The 20,435-nt window shown below is 43.7% G+C and overlaps 2 protein-coding genes across 4 annotated transcripts in view; one reads left to right on the top strand and one right to left on the bottom strand.

Moving 5' to 3' along the window:
- Positions 1-3,657: 3,657 nt before the first annotated feature.
- Positions 3,658-20,435, bottom strand: part of LOC118512785 (cold shock domain-containing protein CG9705-like) — a 35,515-nt gene continuing 18,737 nt past the window's right edge. For all 3 annotated transcript variants that reach the window (XM_036057699.1, XM_036057700.1, XM_036057701.1), the window contains 2 exons: positions 6,397-6,519; positions 3,658-6,310 (listed from right to left, as the gene is read on the bottom strand). In XM_036057699.1, the coding sequence (XP_035913592.1) occupies positions 6,133-6,310; positions 6,397-6,519 (301 nt within the window). In that variant the 3' untranslated portion in view covers positions 3,658-6,132. The remainder of the gene's footprint in view (positions 6,311-6,396; positions 6,520-20,435) is intronic.
- LOC118512784 (brachyurin-like) lies at positions 15,180-16,532 on the top strand. The gene is made up of 2 exons (XM_036057698.1): positions 15,180-15,513; positions 15,582-16,532. The coding sequence occupies exons 1-2, from the start codon at positions 15,253-15,255 to the stop codon at positions 16,254-16,256; spliced, it is 936 nt and encodes a 311-aa protein (XP_035913591.1). The 5' UTR covers positions 15,180-15,252; the 3' UTR covers positions 16,257-16,532.

Genomic DNA, 20,435 nt, shown 5'->3' with positions numbered 1-20,435 from the left:
TGGTACCATCGTTGCCACGCCAGGCCGAGTTTCGTGGAATGCTCGGCAGCAAGAACCAAACAACCAACCAGGACTCTAGGACAACACACTCGTCCACTCTATTAACGGTGTTACAACGGTTTTGCTATTATTTTTAGCTACATTCTTCCATTCTTCCCATCATCATACAATAAAATTATTGTATTGTGTCCCCGGCTCGACTCGACTCGCCTCGGCAGCTCCGGTACATTGTAACGCGTCCAACGCGGAACATTTCTTTCCCCCCCCAGTCCGTTCTTGGGCTGCTGTTTTTGTTTTGGTATTTAGCCGCGGGCGCCATTTTGCTTGCCTAGCACAACACCATCCTACACCCGGGTGGCCGGGAACATGGTCTTCGAGCTGGCAGGCTGGTCGGCTGGCTAGACCCCGCCGTCGTCCTTGTTGGCGGTACAAATATTTGAGGTTCACGAGATATATTAGTTTACTCGGTGTAGTACAAACACTGTTGCCTCTATGTGCTGGACGATGATGTTAAACAGACAGGTTTTCTTAAACGATGGAAGCTTCGAACTTTTTTTATAGTAAAATATTAACTTATCTAAAAAAATTATTTTGCTGTCGCGCTGTGCCGTCGCTCGGTGAAGCGGGAAAGCCAACGATCACGTTGTGCAGCAGCTTGTTTGTTTGCTTGTACTCCTCCGCAAAATTTGTTGGGTCGGAAACGAGATTATAAAGTTTGGAACCGGGGCGAAGGTAAATATTTGATCAATTTTCACCCAAACCTCCCACCTCAACCAAACCCAGCCCAGCCACAGGATTAATTGAGCATCGTTTCTCATAATCGTGCTGTGTATACACTCTCCCCGTACCATATATTTTAGGAAGGTGAGTAACGAGGGTGATGCAATAAAATGTGTTTCATAATGTATCTATGAAAACTATAACTTACTCAAAAAATTGTTGGAAGGAAAAACAAATCTTCATGATACAGGGCTTTTCAGTTGATAATGTAAAAGCCATTAGAAGAAGTTCCGGAATTATATCAACCAAAGTTACCACGAGTATTTGGCCTAAATAGTGTAAAATTAGCAGATGATATTGTAATCGAAGCAAATGATATTGTACACGGCCTGTCAGTGCTCGGCTAAGTGCGTAACTTATAGGTGTAAACGCAGCTGTGAGATATAATAAGATGTGCCGACGTGTACAATACCATCGGCCTCGATTACAATAATATCTGGTAGCTTCACAATAAAAGGAAATTAATTTTCCCTTCACCTGGAGCCGTTGCCATGTCAACTAGCATTGTTTACCATTTGGCTGAAGTCTGAATAGATGCCCCAACCCACTCACGGACACTCATTTTTGCAACTGAATTACGCAAAGGGGTATCTTTTTCAGACTTTTTACTATAATATTTTTTTTTACTTATTATTTATATTTATTGTAAATAATTATTACAACAATTTTTCACATTTTTGCTATTACCTAAATTTAAGGTAACTCAGAAGCGAGAGTACGGGGGAGGAGCGGCGCGTTTGCATTATCAACTGAAAAACCCTGTAATACAAGAAAATGAAAAATTCTAAACAATGATAAAAAGCAAACATGATAGCAAAGTAGCGAAATTCTTTTCCGCATGAAATTATTCTTGCCGATTTGGTGGCGTGACCAGGATACTGATGCTAGTATAAGTAGATCGGATATTATCTTCTTGTGCCGTGAAGGTGTATACAAACCAGAAAATGATTATACAATTTTATTATTATCAAAAAAAATAATTAAATGCCATATATGAAGATTTAAAGTAAAATAAGGAAATACGAAGTAGTAATCAAGCAGAAGAATAGCTTCCCTTTGGATAGATGGTGCCGTGACCAGGATACTCAACCATTGCAGGGTTTTTCGATTTGCTTTCGACTGGCTGCACACACATTTTTTTACGCACCTCACTCGATTTGCGAGATGCAAGCAATAGATTGCAATAGAATCCACTGATGGTAGCTTTGATGGGTGTTGAAATTAAGTGCGCTCTATCAAAAATTCGTATCGCTTATCGCTGCTAACAAGAAATTGAGTGCAGTGCGTCAAAAAATGTGAGCGCAACCAGTCGAAATTAAATCTGAAACACACCGTATGACTCGTTCGGATATTTTTCGCGTATATTTCTTTTGTAAAGTCAACCACAACTCAAACCGTTTAAAACATTTAACGAATCATCCTTGCCCGTACCGTTCAGCGCACGTTTATTTAAACCCATATCATTCATGCGCGCCTTATGCATGTTTGGAGCGCGTATTCTTACTCCCTTTTCCTGTGGTTCGAAGTAGGTTTTTTCCCCCCAATTATTTGTTTTTACTATCCCACACACACACACACAGTAACGGTACCTTTTCTCTCCTTATTTTCCATATCCTTCCCCATCTCTTTCTCTCTTTTTCTCGCACGCAATTTACGCAGTCTTTGCTTACGACGAAACTTACAAAATGGTACAAATACGAGGGGTTTTTGGGTTGGGGTGAGGTTTCCAACATTCAGTACATCTAATGCAAAACACTACTATAGAGTATAACAGCAAACATTCATTTTGGGTTTCCCTAGGGGTGCTTCTGTGTTCTTTCTTTCCCCCTTGTTCGATTGCTGCTGTTTGGCCCAGATATATGATTGGAAGGTTTGGGGAAACAAAACCGAGAAAAAAAATCCCTTTTCCATCCTTTATTTCCGTGCATCGGACCTCGCGAAAGAAAATTAACCAAAAACGGAAGCAAAAAAAAATCCATAAAGATCGAACGAGCACGATCGTTCCCAATCTAGCAAAAGGAGAGAGAAAACAAAAAAGTTAGAAAAAGTCCAATTTTCCAAGATAGAGTTAACACCTTCAAGGGTACCACACACACACACACACACCGACAGGCAGGCGGGTGACCCCCTAGAGGGAAATCGATTCCTCAGCGTGTGCGTGCGTTTTTTGGTATCATTTCCGGAAAATATAATTACCCAGATCAAATTTTCCACACGAAGAACAATCTGCCGTTCTTGTGAATTCTTCTACAACGTGCAAGACATAAAATAAAGTTTGTGTGTGTGTGTGCGAAAAGGACCCACCAGGAAGGGGAAGGATTATAACATTATTTCATTTGCTTACTTCAGACGATTCTCGTGTCGAGCTGATTTGCTGCTGAAGCTTGGGAGAGAACAGGCGTAAGGAAAAGTTATCGAATTTCGTAGATAAAATTCAATTCATGCCTCCCGAAAAAACAAGGATGAATCGCAACGGATGCTGTACGTGAAGGGATTTTTCTATTCCAAACTCAGCTCGCTCTAATGTAATTAGAATTGGTCTTGTTTTTTTTTTGCCCCTGGCGCCATCGCGCCTCAGCTGCTGTTTTGCCGCGTTTCATTTCGTTGGTCCACATCGGTATGCAATCCTCAAACAAAAAAAAAAAAACGACCGGGTGGAGAGTAGAAGCAGTTTTTTGGAGGCAATACTCCAATACCCGATAAGGTACGGATAACGTGCCAAACAGCGTGGTCTTTCCATTTAAAAATGGCACTACATTTATATGCCTGATCTGGGGCAGGTGAAACAGTGGACGTGTGAGGCGCATTACGGCAGTTTACTCCTATAGTTTAAGGATGCTTGTATATGTATATAGGTATATATGTATAGGTAAGGTGTAAGGTATTTACTTTCCTTCGTTATGTTTTTTTTTTTATTTTGCTGTTGCAATCACTGGCGTGGAGCGTTGCGTGCTGGCTTGGTATGATTTCTAATATAGGGAGGGGTTTTTTGTTTGTTTGTTTTATAATAACGGATTTCTTGTCCAAATTCCTAGCAGCTTCCCCTTTTTGCTATCGATGAGGTAAACGTATAAATTCTTAACAGCTTGTGCCTTGTGCTTGTTTTGTCGCCAGCCCTCAAACATTGTGTGCGTCGCCTCATTATTGAGTAAGATTTGCTGTGGTGGTTATGGCTTTTATAAACCGCGAGCGGAATAACCACTCCTCCGCGGATAATCCGATTAATAATCCGCTTCCTTTGCACGCGCAAAAATGCCCCAAAGAGGTGATTATGTACGCTTGAGATGGGGTATAAATTTTAAATCTTGCCCTTTGTTTAGTGGCCGTTGTTTTCCTGTTTTCTTTACCTGATGTTATTTTTTACGTAGTTTTTCTCTCCCTCTCTCTGTCTCCTTCTAAATATTAATCTTTCCGTTGATGGAGGGATGAGCTTGCATTTCTGTTTCTTATCGTAAAGCAACACACACACACAACATACCGGGCTTTAGTTTGAACGGACAACTGCCGATTGCATACTTTCAGGCGGTTTTTTTTTCTTCTGTCAAAGCCGTTACGGAACCGCATCGAGCACGTGTTTTTGTTGTTGTTTTGCTAACCCGGAGAACACACGGGAAAAATTACTCCAAAAAAGATGTACAGGCACACACACACACACGCATCGCTTGGATAATTCTTGCTTTCTGTTTTGTATCTATGTGCGCCTTTTTCCTGTTTTTGTTTTCTCGATTAACCTTTTCTTTAGTTCATTAAATCTGTTACAAATCTAGCGTTATATGTTGCCCCTTGGGACATGTTTCGCTCGCTCTAAATTCTTACAAAATGTATTCAAATGGTTTTCCACCACTTTTCCGCTGCTTTGGGATGGCTTTGCAGTTTAGAAGCTTGCCCGTTCAACCTGCATCGACCCATTGTTCCGAATTTTTTGCAATGCGTTTCCCACTCGTTGAAAGATTTAAGCACAATTAAGAGCGCGCGCTTCTATTATCATTGTCCTGATTGCAAATTGAATAAATGTCAATTAGCCTCATCACTTTTTGCACCAGCTCTCTTTGTATGCGTATTAACGCTTCTATGCTTCCCGTTGCTTCCGCTCTAATTTTCGTTGTACAATAGATTCGGATACCGTCAGCCACCCAAGATTTAATACAAAGCGCCCACCAACACACGGCAGGAAGAGCTTATTCCTCTAATCGTAAAAGGGATGTATGTGTGGTGCTTCGCTTTATTTGCCACCCCACGTTGACGATGGCGACAGCGACCTGAATTTATATATCATTCTGTCTTCCCTTCTTCAGCTTCTTCAGCACCGAAACACGTGTGATGGGGAGAGCAAAACGAAAAAACGATGAAACTAAAAACGATAGCAATTAGGCGATAAGAAGCGAGCTACTAAGCCAGGGGCATTCGAGTAGTTGTGGCACGTCCCTGTGTTTCTGCCCGGTGGCAAAGTTTTTTTCTCCTTTAGCATCCCCACCACCATGAAACGCTCCTCTTCCCAGATTCATTGTTCCACGGTGGAGGGTTAGCACAAATTAGAGCACACCAGCACACGAGCGAAGGATACAATTTTATGGGTCTGCTTTTGCTGCACGCTGACACACAGGCTGGCTGCGCACCACAGCTGCTGCAACGGTTTATTCCTTGCGGCTAATCTATCTCTTCTGGCTTTGCTTTGTCCAACCACGGCTTGTGTGCACACCATTTGTGGGTCAACGTTTTCACATATTAATTAAAACCGTTTCCTGTCCCGTCTCCCATCCTAGCAGTTTCGCATTTCGCTCGCCAGTGCTTAAGTTGGGTCAGCAAAATCTCGCTTTAAGATAGTCTTGCAACTCCTCCCTATTTCGCCTTCTTGTTTTTTTTTTTACTCTCGCTTCGCTATTGGGGATGTTATTTTTGCCAATTGCGCCAAACCCAGACCTGCAGCACCGCATGAAGCTGATAATCGATTATTTATCCGTGTTTGTGCATTTAAATGGAGCACTTGCGTGCGCGCTGAAACTAAACAGAGGAACGAGGCCGTTCCTTCTCCTCTTTCCCAATGATCTTCACCCGCATTGATCGCTGTTCGACCTCTATCTAATAAACAAAAATACTGAACATATTACCGACCGGTTAATAAAGTCCCCACTCCGGGTTTTCCGTACCCTGCTGCACTCTTGCGATCGCCTGTCCTTCCTCTGTCGACACTACTCTGCTGCTGTTGACGCGCTTGCACTCATCATCATCCTACGCAAAATCGAACGATATATCGGGCCACCGGCGTGAATCGTGCTTCCCTTTCGCGGCAGCCGCATACTGGTGCTGTTGCTGCTGATGAAGCTGATCCGGCGCCGGCTCGTTCCACCGACCCTAATGGAGCCGATGGCCATCGTCGTGGCTCATGCACGTTTCCCAGCGCGAATGCTTTTCCGGCGTTAGGTGCGTTATCTGCACGTGGATGGCCTGCACCTTCTCGTACTTGGGCGGTATCGAGCAGAGCCGATAGCTAACCTCGTCCCCGGGCAGCGGCACGTACTCACCCTCGATGCTGAATCGAACGGGAAGGTCGGATTATTGCATCAAGGTTACCAAAAAAAAAACACATACACACACAGACAGGCAGGCGATACTTACTCGGAAATGTGCACAAAGATGTCGTCACCGCCGGCATTCGGCGTGATGAAACCGTGGCCTTTGCTTCTGCTGAACGACTTAACCTTGCCCTCCTCGATCGGGTTACGCATCGCACGGTCAGATCTGTTGGAAAGAAGAAGAAATAGAGAAGAAGAAATCGTCAGTTTAAAATCAAAAGTCTGGTGGACATTTCAAAATTTACAAAGGAAGAATAAAAGGTAAAGCTTATCCAAACACTACCTGTCGTTCTGTTCAATATTGACACAAAACAACACAGGAAACATGAGATCAGTCCTTTTTTCTTCTACGAGAGCAACAAATGGTTTCTAGCGAAAGTACACACGGATGATGCAGTGGATGCGCGCCACTTCAAATACATCTCGCAAAAGCTTCTGTTTTTCCGCCTCCCAGGCAGCCGTCATAAACTTAAACTTCATTAGGCGAAAGCAAAATCTACTCCATTCTTCTTGGCATGATTTGATTTGATGGCGGTAAACTACTGCTAAAAGGGAAGCATCGTACCACCGGGCTTTTCGCCCAGCAAGTTTGATGGATATGCGTACAAGCAATCTGCATCCTTCCGCTCCCCTGCTTTAGGTAGCATTAAGTTTTCATAGCTTCTTGCAGAGTTGCAGCACACGGGAGCATGTGTATGTGGGAAAACTTTTATTCCTGTCACCAGCATGCTCTCCATCATCCAGTTGTGATGGAGACGCCCGGTGTTTTGTACGCGCGAGTGCATCTTCACTTCACTGCGCCCCTGAAGTGGCTTGCTGGCAATCTACCGTTGACGATATGCGACGGTGGCAATACCCGGTAGCGCCAGTCACCGTAGGCAAACAATAATTATTGCTGAAAATTTTGTCACAATGTACAAACAGTTGCTGCCTTCGAAAATGGGACATCGTGGAATTTGGGCGACGCGAGGTGCTCTCCTCGGTGATTGAACCAGTAATGCTGTTATTATTTATTTATTATAACTTATCAAAATAGATGAACTTGAAGGAAGATAATATATGAATCAAGAGGAGTCCTAATGTCGCAAGGAAATAAATGGCATTCCTTGCAAAATTGTGATTAAAATTGAAAGAGGTCTTTTCAAGGCTATTTCAACTTGGTTTGATGTTAACATCTTTATCTATTCTTTTTTTTTTTTGGTTAAAGACTGTGTGCTTAGAGTGTCTGGGACGGCTGAAGACATCTACAAATTATTCAGTATTTCTAGCAGACGCATCAACGCTATCTACGCCTCCTCAGTCGATGAGGACGGCTAAAAACGGCTTTATGGATTTGGTCGTCAGGTGACCTTTTCATGACATGTTCACCGCTAAGAAGAACCCCAAGGTCTTAAAATTCTTCTTTGACACCCAGATAGACAATAGACTAATTATATAGAAATTTATAAATAAACATCATGCCGTCATTTTTGTTGTAGTAAAGAAGGGTTTTAGAGCAATTGGAAGCCACGGAGACACAAAACCTTAGAATTCTTACGTTGAATACATTCTAGAAGAATGGTGAGTTGTAGGTCTTAAGTGGATAATAAACAGACTAAGCAGATCCTTGGGAGTTGGGGCTGTGAAGAAGGCCGATACATATCGACAGAAGCCGATCTTCTTATACGCAGGCTGTAAGGAGCCAGGGTCCTTTCAGCACTTAGAAGGCACTCCTCGAAGAGGCTCTCAACTTCTTGTGTGAACCAGCCCAAATTAAGGCATGCTCCTTGCTGTTGAATGTATGGAAGGTGTTTCGATATTTTTGTTTTTTTCAAGCGAAAGAATTCAAAAGCTGAAACTGAGAGCATCCTGATTATTGCCACTTGCTAACGTTACCTTTGTACAACCTTAAGACGTTCCATTTTATGTGCAAACAACTGTCTGCCCTTAAGGAAGGATCTCTTGAAGAAACGACTGTACAATGGCGCCGCAGACTACACTCCCCTTCCGCAGAATTCAACTAATTAAGCACAATAAAATGATGGCGCGCAATGCTTGTCGTATTTGGATGACAAACAACCAACACGTATCAAATGGCGACGAGCAACATGTTTGCCGAACAGTGGTAATTGATAGGTTTGTTTTTCTTTTTGTTGGAAGGAAGGAAGCCAAACATACCGAAACCAAAAAGACAGTTCGGACAGAGAAGCGACAACAGCCACACGTTCTTCTATATCGATTTGGAGACAAACGCGTAAACATCTGCCATCAGTAGCGGTTGTCTAATTAGTGCCTAGCGTTGAGTTTTATCCATCAGTGTGTGACACTAACTTTGTGTGGCCTATTTGATGTACTATTCCGGGATCTTATTTCGGGGAAGGTTCAGTATATTTACTGTTCAACTTTCTCCCACCATTTTATGTGTTGCACCGTTTACTCCTGCCTCTTAACTATAGGCAGTAAAGGGCTCTTAACCTCACGCTTGCCCGGCTTTAACACCAATGATTGAAGTGCAGGAGCATAAGTGCTTTCCCCGAAATTGTTTACACCAGGTTGATTTTACGCTATAATTCGCCTATATGAAAATGGAAATCGCTTAAAGCTTCCGGCACGATCAGCACAAAAGCTGTTCCCATTTAATGCTTCACCATTCAGCACACACAAGGGCCGCAGCAAAATATGGTCCCCAATATCCAACGTAGGTGGGAGGCGATTAGGCAGCGGACACACACACACGCACGTTCGCTAATTACGTTATCTGCTCATCGCGAAACAAACAAGATTTATAGCGGCACCCACGCAAGCACTCGCCGAAAACATCTCAGGCTCAGGTGAAAAGTTGGGCGATCGTTAGATGCGTTGCCACATCAATCAGTGCGATGGCAGGCAGGGGTGCCGTGATTAAGTTAGCATAATTTACAAACAGGAATATCATTTTGATTATGAGCGAGTTTTTCGGTTTCATGATTGCCCATCCCAGAGTGACAGTGCAGGAACGAGCGATTATAATGGTAACAAAACAGCATTTCCGACTGTGTTTTGTTATTCTTTTTATAGCGTCCTAAATACTGGTCACGATGGTCGAAGCTGGGACTGTATAGAACGTTTATAATCTCTAATACTCACATACGCTTCTGTCCAAAACTGACGACAACCCTGTTAGCCGCATTCGAAACAAAGATTATCCCTTATGTTGCCCTTCCAGGAGCCGTTACAATGACGAGCTCTATGAGATGTACGGTGAACTTACTATCGTGCAGAAAATTATACTTGCCAAACTCCGGAGGGCTTGTCACGTCATGAGAATGGCATCGGACGGCCTAGCCCGTAGAATCTTTTAAGACAGTCTTCATCAAGGCTCAAGTTCAGAAGTAATGATGAAGCCAGAAAGACCTGAAAATACTACCCAGCATCTTGAACTTTTTCAGGAGACCGTGAAGTGACTTTAGCACCTGATAAATAAGTAAATAAGAATGCAATTGCAGTGGCTTGAAAGTCGCGCTTACTCTTCTTATTTTGCACTACAAACCTCAAGAGGTTTTGGCCTGCCACCATTTCTGGCTTAGTAGTTGTATAGTCAAGTTAGTTTTGTGTACGGGATGGTATTTGATCCCTGGTCCAGTCGTGTGAAAACCGGCGCCGATATAGCTTCCACCACCTGACTTTTCGGCCCCTTGAAACTCTCACACAAGCGAGAATACATGGGAAGAAACCTTAAACAATAGCAAAGTAACGCTTCGTAACAATCTGATTGATTTCGGCCATTTACAATGAATAGCATGGGAATGAAGCATTATTAAATAATTCTTTCATAAGCCTTGTCGAAAGCTGTCTGATCCATGTCTAATTCTGTTAAAGAAAACATAAAAACAACTATTACTAAAGTGCTTTTAAACCCATTTCACTACAAGCAAAACGATCTCACCGATAAATTCCTCCAAATTCTACTCACTAAAACAACCCGTCCTTCTCGTTGCACTATAGCAATTTTAAGCGTGCAGCATACAAATAGCTAGATGCAAGGTATTCGTGTAAACCTGCAAAGGCAACAAGCTACCTTCCTACCGAACAGACGACAGTGTTTAAAAGGATTTAAAAGGACGAAGAAAGCAAAAAAAACCTCACCGAACCTTGGTGTTCTCTTCCCGTGCACCAACTAGAGCGGGAAAGGTACACAACACGGGATTAGCGAAGTGCAAATCTCTCCATCTCTTCGTAAGAGCCAACCAGTAGTAGTCGAGTCCTGCGGATGCCGTGGAGGAGTACAAAAATTCATCTCTTTCAAAGTTGAGTGACTTTCTGACAAGCCTCATGAATGATGCATAACTTCTACATGCTGCACCTTTGTTAGGCACCTGCTCTGTTTGCATCTAGTTGACGTCGACGACGTGTCTTCCCACCCGAACAACTGGCCACTACACTAGAACTTGAGCAAACAGAGCAGATATGCATGGGTAAGCGTATGTTTTATGTGTTTTTGTTACTAAAAACTGATAAGAGGAATTTATAAATTCTCCGCTTAACAATGAATCTCAGCCTGTTGCCGATTAATACACCGATCCTGTGATGCTGGTTTTTCCCCCTAACAAGCGCCTCGATATAAAATCGCTTTTTTCCAACCAACCTGTGCCAACGAGATTAGCAGCTCTTTTGCTTTGCTAGAGAAAAGCGAGTATGTGTGACAGGTGTTAAATGGATAACAAAGTGTCACTATTACTCGATACGTCTACGCTGTTTGCCGTTTCCCACCCGGATAAGAATTCCATTTTAACCGATCGGTCGTAAACACTTTCCATCGTTCCACGCCCTTAAAGTCAGCTGTGGGTTTGTGAGTGTATGCATCACCCAGCGTGTGGTTGCCCCATGGCTAGGATCATTGACTCTTTGCCGAGTGTCTTGCCGTCCCTAACACACACACACACATACAGCAATCTTCACTCGGTTGAAAGTATACTTTCCTTCATGGTTCCAACCAGCACAAAGTGGAGCTGAAAGCATTCCTAGACGTTGCGAGCCATGCGAACAGGAGCACGGCATGGTTGTGTCTTGGTGCTTTTGAAACTGTGCAGCAAAGGCGACATTTTTCATCGTTTTCCAGCAAACAGGAAGCGTTTTGTTCCGTGTTTTTTTTTTTTGGCTTCTCTCCATTGAAATACCATGAGCTGCTAGTTGGCGTACAACACACAGCAGCAGGAAGTATTTGCCACCTTTTTGCAACACCTTGATCGATGGTGCGACACAATAAACGGGAACATTCTTACTATTACTTGCCGTCGCTACGTGTTTGTTTCATTATTTTAAACTTTGTTTGATCACTTGCTAACTGGAAATAAGCATCCGTAAAAAAATAATTAAAGCTAAACTTAAAGATAGTTTTTGAATTCAGTCCTGAATTTACTGGAGTTGAATTTTAGTGAAATAAACAAAAGATCTATGAAAACTATTTTTCAGACGATGTTTCACTTATTGGGATGTTAAGTAGACGATTTTATACTAATAGAGTTGGATTTATAAATTTCTGACTTCATTTTGCTCCTTCTTAAAGAAAACAATTGATCTTTTGCGCATAGCATTAATCATTTTAAAGTTTTTATTTGTTTCCTGGTTCCCTGGTATGCTGTTGAAAGTAAGAATTGAAAAATTAATTGCATCTTTTAGGCTTGAAGTACATGTAATAAACAAAGTTGGATTTTTGCTACTTAAAATATTGAAGGAATAAAATTTCACCTCAATTTCTTATATTGAGAGCTTAACAACAACAAAAGGTAAAGGTTTGTTTGTTTCCTAGCGTCCGTCAGACGCTAACATGAAGATTTCAAAATATAAATTGCATACATCCAGGCGCACGAATCTGGACCGTAAGAAAAAACTCAATTATTGATTATTATACATTACAAATGCGGGTTTTAATTCTATGTTTATTTTTCCAGTCACCCACCAGCCACCTTTTATCGTTCGCATGAATCTAGGGCAAAACCCACAGTCAAGTTCAATCAATTTGTGCACATTCACTTGGAATGGTTTTGAAAGCTTTTAAAAGCTTCGAATCAATATTTCAGACGAGCTATCATTCCCCGCTCGAAGATCAGCAAACCCACCCCGACACGTTGTCCTTTGAGGCTCTCTCTCTCCCTTGGCTGACACCTCTACCTTTGCCACCTACCCTTGCAGCATTAGGAGCAATTTGTCGATAATATGCTGCTGCTCTATTGCGCAAAATTATGATGGCCGGTGGCTGGTTTTGCGCAACCCGGACTGTATTGATATCCAAGCTCCATTTGCTTTGCACAAGAAGGAAGTGGGGCGTGCTTTCGGGGAGCAAAATTCTTGAAGTGCACCCGTTTTGCATTTTGCAGCAAAGCGCACGGTCGGTCAAGTGTGAACACAAACGACGACAATTCACCCGGGACACGGTGGTCTCGGGAAGCGTGATTGTACAGGCATGCACAGTGTCTCTTGCTGGCACGAAAAACCATACGAAAGGAAGGCTGTGTGTGTGTGGCTGTGCGAATCATGAATAATAAACCCTGCAGTGGGCCCAGTAGGTATGCAGCTCTGTGTCAGTGGCATTATCTCGTACTGCAGGACACCCTGCAGATATCTCACCCTTAAGTGCAGGGCACATACAGTTTATGTTTTGTTTTGTTTCAACATTCAAAGCCAATTCAACCAATGCACGGAGCCATGTGATGCCGATGCAGCAAGAAAAACACCTAAAGCCAGGTCATAAACACTCACATTCACTCCGAAAGGACTGAGAACTGTTGAAAAAAACAAAAAAGCCTGAGTCTCTGCTACACACAACTAACGAAGGACTTTTGTGTAGCAAAAATCTAATTCCCTCCCCCGACAGGACACGGCTCCAAGGGGCTTCCGGAGAACTCGGGTTAACAGTATAGCTGTTCGCAACACTAATTAACACGCCATTTTGGTGAAATATTAACCCCCCACCTCGATCACGTTCCGCCGTAGAACGGGTGGCAGTACTGCGAAAAAGGCGGGCGGCTAAGGGCAAACGATGGAAGCCTTTCGGTTGCCATACTTTCGCTGGCAGTCGTGCCGTCGTATCGGGAGTAAATTAATTACACTTCACGACCGAGGACGCTTGAGCGAAACCTATTGAATATGCAAATTTATGCTGAGTTATCATCCGGCGGATGTACGCCGGTGTAATATGACCGGAATGCGTTATGAGTGTATGTGTGTACTGGGGCGGTGGGAAATATCCGTCAGTAACTAACACTAACGGAGCGATGATTTTTTTTACTTCGTTTTTCGGTTGATGAAAGGCTATACAACAGGCTATTTTGTGTCTAAAAATGCCATATTTCCAACCACCAAGGAACTAAGCAAAGGAAGGGTGTGTAATGTCAGGGCATGTCATGAATTTAGAAAAGGCTTAGCAATTTGTTGCGTTTCAGACGTTTGCTTTGCATACATTAAGGAGGTTTTTTTTTGGGATGGAGGTTCAACATTTTCAGTAGATGGATTGTCGCCATAGGGTGGGTTGACCAGTAAAAGTCAAATTATTTTCACTGAAATATTTAAAGATTTTTTTTAATATTCATTCAGCGCACATTGCATTATGGCAGTTCAAAGTTAGGTTATATAATATATTAATATTAATATCTAATTATATAATGTTAGGTTATAAAAAGGTACATATTCTTTTGCTAGTTCCATCTAGTAGATACTGTGAGCTAAGGAGTGGTCTAATGGCATTGGCTAGAGCGGCGTCGGTCTTCTCACGGCAGGGATATCGTATCCCGTCCGAAGCGTCTCTAAGTAAGCAGCGCTTACTGTTCAGCTATGGGTAAAACGAATTCATAGGAAGCCAGAAATGGCAGGCCGAGACATTTGAAAGTTGTAGTGCCAAGGAATAATGGCCGAGGATAGAGCCAGCCTTCACACGGCAGGTACGGTAGTCGGATCCCGCCCGGACTTGGAGACATCCAAGTACGTAGCACTTACTATTCAGTAACGTGTAGAACTTAGTCATACAAGGAGGAAGCCAGAAATGGCAGGCCGAGACCGCTTGAGATTGATGAGCCAAATAGGACTATGAACAATATGATGATAATAAGTTTTGTTAACACTTTATCGAGTCAACATAATTCAAAAATGTGTTATAAGTGTTTTAAGGCGAGTATGATTAATTCTTCTTCTTCTTTCTTGGCCTTACGACCTCTTAGGTCATGCCTGCCATTTTTGGCTAACTAGACTTGTTACCGCATAGTTGGAAAGTCCGTTCTCCAAATGTGACTTTTTTTCCTGCCGTGTGAAGACCGGCATCGCTGTCGCATCTAGCACCGAGCCGCCCCTCACTCAGTATGATTAAACTCACTCTTAATTAGTGTTACGGAGAGTACAATATCAAATGAATCATATTAATTCTTCCTGGAAATTCACTTCAATTTTTTAACTAGAAAGATCATGATATAGTATAAGCCCCACTAGGGTAAGCTAAAAAATCTCAAGGATAACTAATGAGTTAATAAATTTAATTCGCAAAACATTTATGCAATAGTTTCTAGAAATGATAATAACTTCCCCGATCTTCGACCACATGAAAGCTCATAAAAAACGCTAAAATCAACAGGTTACTTTCCATCTAGCCCACGCCAGATATAAATACAGCCACACGCTAAACGTCGGATAAGCGCTACTAAGTTATAGATTAAAATCCAATTTTAGACCACAGTGTGCGAATCCCGATAAGCTTCGCTGACAACAAGTCATACCCCATACAGCCCACCCGGGACACAATCTTTATGATCCTCTGTCCCTGCGCATCGATTCCGAAAGCCCCCCCTGCCCCTATCGCAGCTAGTCCAGTCCAGATGGATCGATTTCCGAATGCAGTTTGCATTGGGACGCCGTACGAAGCGAACGCGTTTTTCTTCCGAGAGTGAGTGAAGAGATGATGGCAGGGTCGAGTACATTGACGCTGATAGTGGCAACGGCGGCTGCTTTGCTTGCTGTTGGAGGGCTGGCTGTTGAAGGAGCGCGCTTCAAGGGAACGATCGATTGGAGCCGTGTGAGACCTTTGAATGAATTTCCTCACATTGCGGCACGCGTGAGCCAGCTGAAGCAAGCACCGCTCCGGGATGGTGGATTCAAAGGACCTTCGGCGCGCATCGTTGGTGGATCGATTGCGACTGCTGGACAGATCCCTTACCAGGTAATGTGATGGTGGACGTTCAACTCTATTGCTCGGGAGATGTTAATCCAGATCTCCGGATATTTCAGGTTGCCGTACTCTCCGATTTAGAATCGGGACAGGCCCTGTGCGGAGGTGTCCTGCTGTCCAACAACTACGTCCTAACGGCCGGTGTCTGTGTCGAGAATACGTCCGGTGGTGTGATCGTGCTCGGTGCACTCAATCTGCAGAACGAGGCAGAAGCGGGCCAGGTCCGGATCACGTACGCTGCCGGTGACGTTCGGCTGCACGAAGAATTCTTGGGTGTAATCTTCCGCAACAATATCGCCGTCATTCGGTTGTCCGAGTCGGTTACGTTCAGTGATCGCATTCAACCGGTGCGCATACCGGCAGCTACCGAAAGCCGTACCTTTGCCGGTATGTTGGCGACGGTGAGCGGGTTCGGCCGTACGTCTGACTCGAGCACCTCCTTCTCGGATGTGCTGCGGTACGTGCGCAATCCCATCATGACCAATGCCGACTGTCACGATACGGCCTGGGGTGGACTGATCGATGGACAGAAGATGTGCCTGCACTACATGGAAGCTCGTGCCCCGTGCGATGGGGATGTCGGTGGCCCGATGACGGTGGTTGATGGTGGCAGTACGCTGCTGGTTGGACTGTACTCGTTCGGTTCGGTGTTGGGTTGTGAAAGTGATTGGCCAGCAGTGTTCGTGCGGCTTACCTTCTACCGTCAGTGGATCGTCGCCAACACGGATGTGTAAAGAGTGCGGGCGATGTAAAGACGTCCCTATCGTCCCATGTTAAGGCTCCGCGTAACACCACTCTGTGGGCATGTGGTGTAGGAAGTTGGTGCGAAGGTTACCGAAAGGTTTTACTACCGCCGAGCGGTGGAAGCGTCAATTAAGTCACCGGCAATAAACCAAAACACCCGGTCAGAGGCAAGCTGAACAATCATCGTGGCTATAAACAACGGTAAGCGCGGACCTGATAAGATAGAACGTATGCGAGATGAAATAAACTAACGAGTTGATCGCCAACACCTGTGTGAGTCGGTGTTTTGATTTTAATCTTTAAATTTCGTAACATTGTTTAAATATTTGGTTAGAGTAGAGCGGTGACGGTGAGGGACGTTTGGCAGTTGTATCAATTGATTTCCCTTCTGCCTTCTGTCTCCTGAGGGCTTGGTCTGCCATATCTCACTTTCTTTACTTGATGTTATCCTTTAGATTAGTATAGCCAGTATATCCTGCCTACGGGGTGATGGTCTGATCCGGTATAACTACAAAAAGTCTATCATAACTTAATACGCATGCTATAAGAGACAGAAGTTCTTCAACAAGACAACGCAGGGGTCAACTCCAAGATGCCTTAGACAGCTTTGGAGACAATGGTATAAGGTTGCCTTAGACATCTTTGTTCTGAAGAAAAATTCAGTAGTCAGGACCAAAAATGAATCAGTATTCTCGACATCATTCTCTAACATCTGGTTAAATGTAAGAGTTCCGATACGCAGTAGAGAAAAGGTGTAAATCACCACCATACACACTCCGTCAATCCATCAACTCTGTCGTCCCCACGCAATTCATTCATATCCACTCTACCGGCATAAACACACTTATAATATACACGCCGTACGTTTTTATCCCGTTCCTGCTTTGTCGGGGAATAAACCACAATTTTGTTGCTCCTTACACTGAACACTGATTTTGCCGGCGGTGCTTAAGGGAAGACGCCATATTTCCCCCCCGCGTTTCGAGACCTGGATAGCTGATATTCGTTAGCATTGCTTCTACTTTCGTGGTCGGGAAGAAAAAAGCAAGGAAAAATCTCGTAGCTACACATCGAGCTAAAAAGACGTGAGAGGTAAATTGAGCCACCAACCAGATGTGGTTATGTGGCTTGCTTCTTCGTTGACGGTTCCGTGACAGACAGTCAGTCTCATCTAATCTTATATGAAACACCGAGCGGTACGAGCGATTTATCCTTCATCCTTCATCGAAAAAAAAGGTCAACTTTATCTACTAAATACGTAAGCGTATGGGGCCTGGCTTTTGTGCTATAGTCCTGGCTGCTGAACCAACTGCTGACGATAAGCAACCGAGATTTGTTCTGGACGAGCGCAGTTCCGGAGGTCCAGTTCCGGAGGGCAAAGCTTAGCTTGCAACCTCGATTGGGTGCGTGTGCGTTGGTGTGTTTTTCCTTGGCAAACATCTTACCCGGCCCAGCAAAGCGACATTCGCACCGAGAGCCACCCGCCCAAGACGCAGACCGAGTGATTCTTCTTAAAGATGTTGTGTCTGGAGGTGGAAGATGAAAATGGAAGGACAATTTCCAAAAAAAAAAGATATCATCAAAACGAACAACGGTTCGGGATCCTTTTATGGGAATTTAAGGACCCTCTTCTGAGTCGGGCCGTCTGTCTGTCTCCAGAGCGCGCGCAATGATTTCTATCATATTTACTCTTGTTTTGATGGAGGTTTTCTGAACTCGCCTGCTTCTCGAAGTCGTGACCGTCCGTTCTCCCTTACACTGGTATAGGTGGGCAGCAGCAAAGTGGTTAGATGGCTAAATAAATGGCGAAGGTGTAACACTGTAGTCCAAAACAAAAAAGAGACAAAAAAAGGCCTTCACGCTACCGGGGGAGCTAAATTTGATTTGATAAAACCACATTACACGAGCGAGGATTTGCGATTCGACAGAAAGTGTGTACACTCACACCGGTCGCTTTTCCGGTAAAAACGGATGATGAATTTTTGATGATCACAAAGTATAAAAGAGGCGGCCAGCAAATACCAGTCGGCAAATGGAAAAGAACTTAAACGTGACGGCCCCCTTCCATCCATTGGAAACAACACGATTTGATGAAGATGTATTATAAATTCGATCAAATAATTGAGCCCCCCATTTTCCGGCGGAATTGGGAAGGCAGCATGCATGGAAAGCCTTTCAACGACGTCAAACCAGACAGCGAGGGCGAAAACTGTTCGGAGCAAATGAGGCTTTCGCATTAATAATTCAACTTTCAACCGATTTTATTAATAGCACGCCACAAGCGCTTTTTTTTTTGAAAGGAAAATTACACAAACACTGCTGGGCCGATCGTTAAAATCGAGCACGATATACAACAACCCCAATTGACACTCATTGGAAAACGCTAAGTGATGAGGAGCGATTTTTCCCGTTCTCCCTTACAAGACACCTTTAGACAGCGGTTTGGAAGTTCTTTTTTTGCATTGGATGTTTAGGTTGTGCTTGAGGGTTTGTTCGAGAGGTTATTTGGTTATTCATGGTCGTGTTTGTTTTTCCTGCTCTCAAACTGCCGGGCTGCTCTCAAACTGCACAATGCTGCTGCTCACCGTCTGATGGATTTACATTTTTCACGATGATGTTTATTCAAACATCATTCTTCCACGTCCATAATCTGTGGTCTCAGAAACCGTGTTTGTCTTCGTACCGCCGTTGCCAAACATTTTCTTTTGGTACACAAGTATTCATCTTATTTTTGTGTGCGATGCTTTTATCCTCACACCTGCTCCGAGAATAGAAGGCGCAGACCAGTCCAGTTTCGACCTACGAACGGGCGTTAGTCGAATCCAATGTTAAAGTGAAAATTTTAGCGTTTAGCGAGATTGACATAAGTATGCCCTAGGATCGGGAAAACTCGGGGTAATATAATGCTAAAGGAGTCAGCTTCTAAAAAAGCGAGACTGGCATCAAATCTTATTCGAATGCACTATCCATACGCAAGAAATTGATCACTAGCAAGAACAGATTATCCTTACCTCAAAATCAGGCTCTACAACCATGCCCTGCTACCACAATCCTCCATACGGTTGTCTGCCAGTCTATTAGCCTGGTCATTCTAGCGGAAAACGCCATCACTCTATCTCAATTTTGGCCTACAACGCCTCCTCTGTCCATGTGGACCGCCTAAACCTTTGAGAGCTGGATCTTATTCTCATGACGTGACCAGCCCAACGGAGACTCGCGAGACTCGATGGCCGAGGCGATAACGACGTCGTTTTTCAAACAGCAGGACCGAGGAGCACATCCTAACCGGACTATTCCCACAGAGCTCGAACTGACTATTACAACTATGTGATATTAAAAAGTCTAGTAAGCCATTAGATAGCCGATATGACCAATGAGGGGCGACCTGATGGTAGACGCGACAATGGCATCGGTCTTCATACGACAGGACCGGGGTTCAACACCCATCCGGATCCGTTCCATCGTAATGGGGACTGACCTACTACTGAACTACGTGGTGACATTATGTCTGGCCAGAAATGGCAGGCATGGCCTTAAGGAGTCGTTTGGCCGCGAATAGGAGAGAAATAGAGAGACCTGTGAGATAGTTAGGCCAAGAAAAGAGAGAGAGTCGTTAGGCCTAGCAAAGAAAAAGTTGGTGAGGTGAGGAACAGCATACAAGCGGTTCCTCCAATATTCTTCCAGCACTCTTGCGCATAGCTCACCATTTATATCTGGATTTGGATTGACTAAAAGAAGATAGTCCCCAAAGTTTCCACCTTTGTGTCATGGATTTAATTAAGTCAAGGCAGAGAGAAATATGGTAGCCTAATATCTCCTGAGCTTATAGTGCCTAAGAATATAAGGAAGATATTTCCCAAGCAGTTGCACAACTAGATAACACCACTGTACACATTTTGTATTGTCCGTGCCGAAAGATGTTGGTGTAGGAAGGTTTCTTCACAAGAATAGGTTCCAAGACTTATCCATATAAACTATCCCCTACCTGTATGCCCTATTCCATTGTATGATTGCAAGTTGCACAACGAGCTTCCAATATCCCGTTCACCATTTGCAATATTTCCCGGAGTATTTAAAAAGTTCCATTAAATCGATTGTACCTATTAGGCATTAAATCTACTGAAGGTATTCAACGTAAGAAAATGAGTTCCTTTCCTCATTAGACAATT

The sequence above is a fragment of the Anopheles stephensi genome, chromosome 3 (genome assembly GCF_013141755.1).
Source record: "Anopheles stephensi strain Indian chromosome 3, UCI_ANSTEP_V1.0, whole genome shotgun sequence".
Classification (NCBI taxonomy): domain Eukaryota; kingdom Metazoa; phylum Arthropoda; class Insecta; order Diptera; family Culicidae; genus Anopheles; species Anopheles stephensi.
The sequence above is the reverse complement of the archived record's forward strand: the minus strand, read 5'-3'. Positions and strand labels throughout refer to the sequence as shown.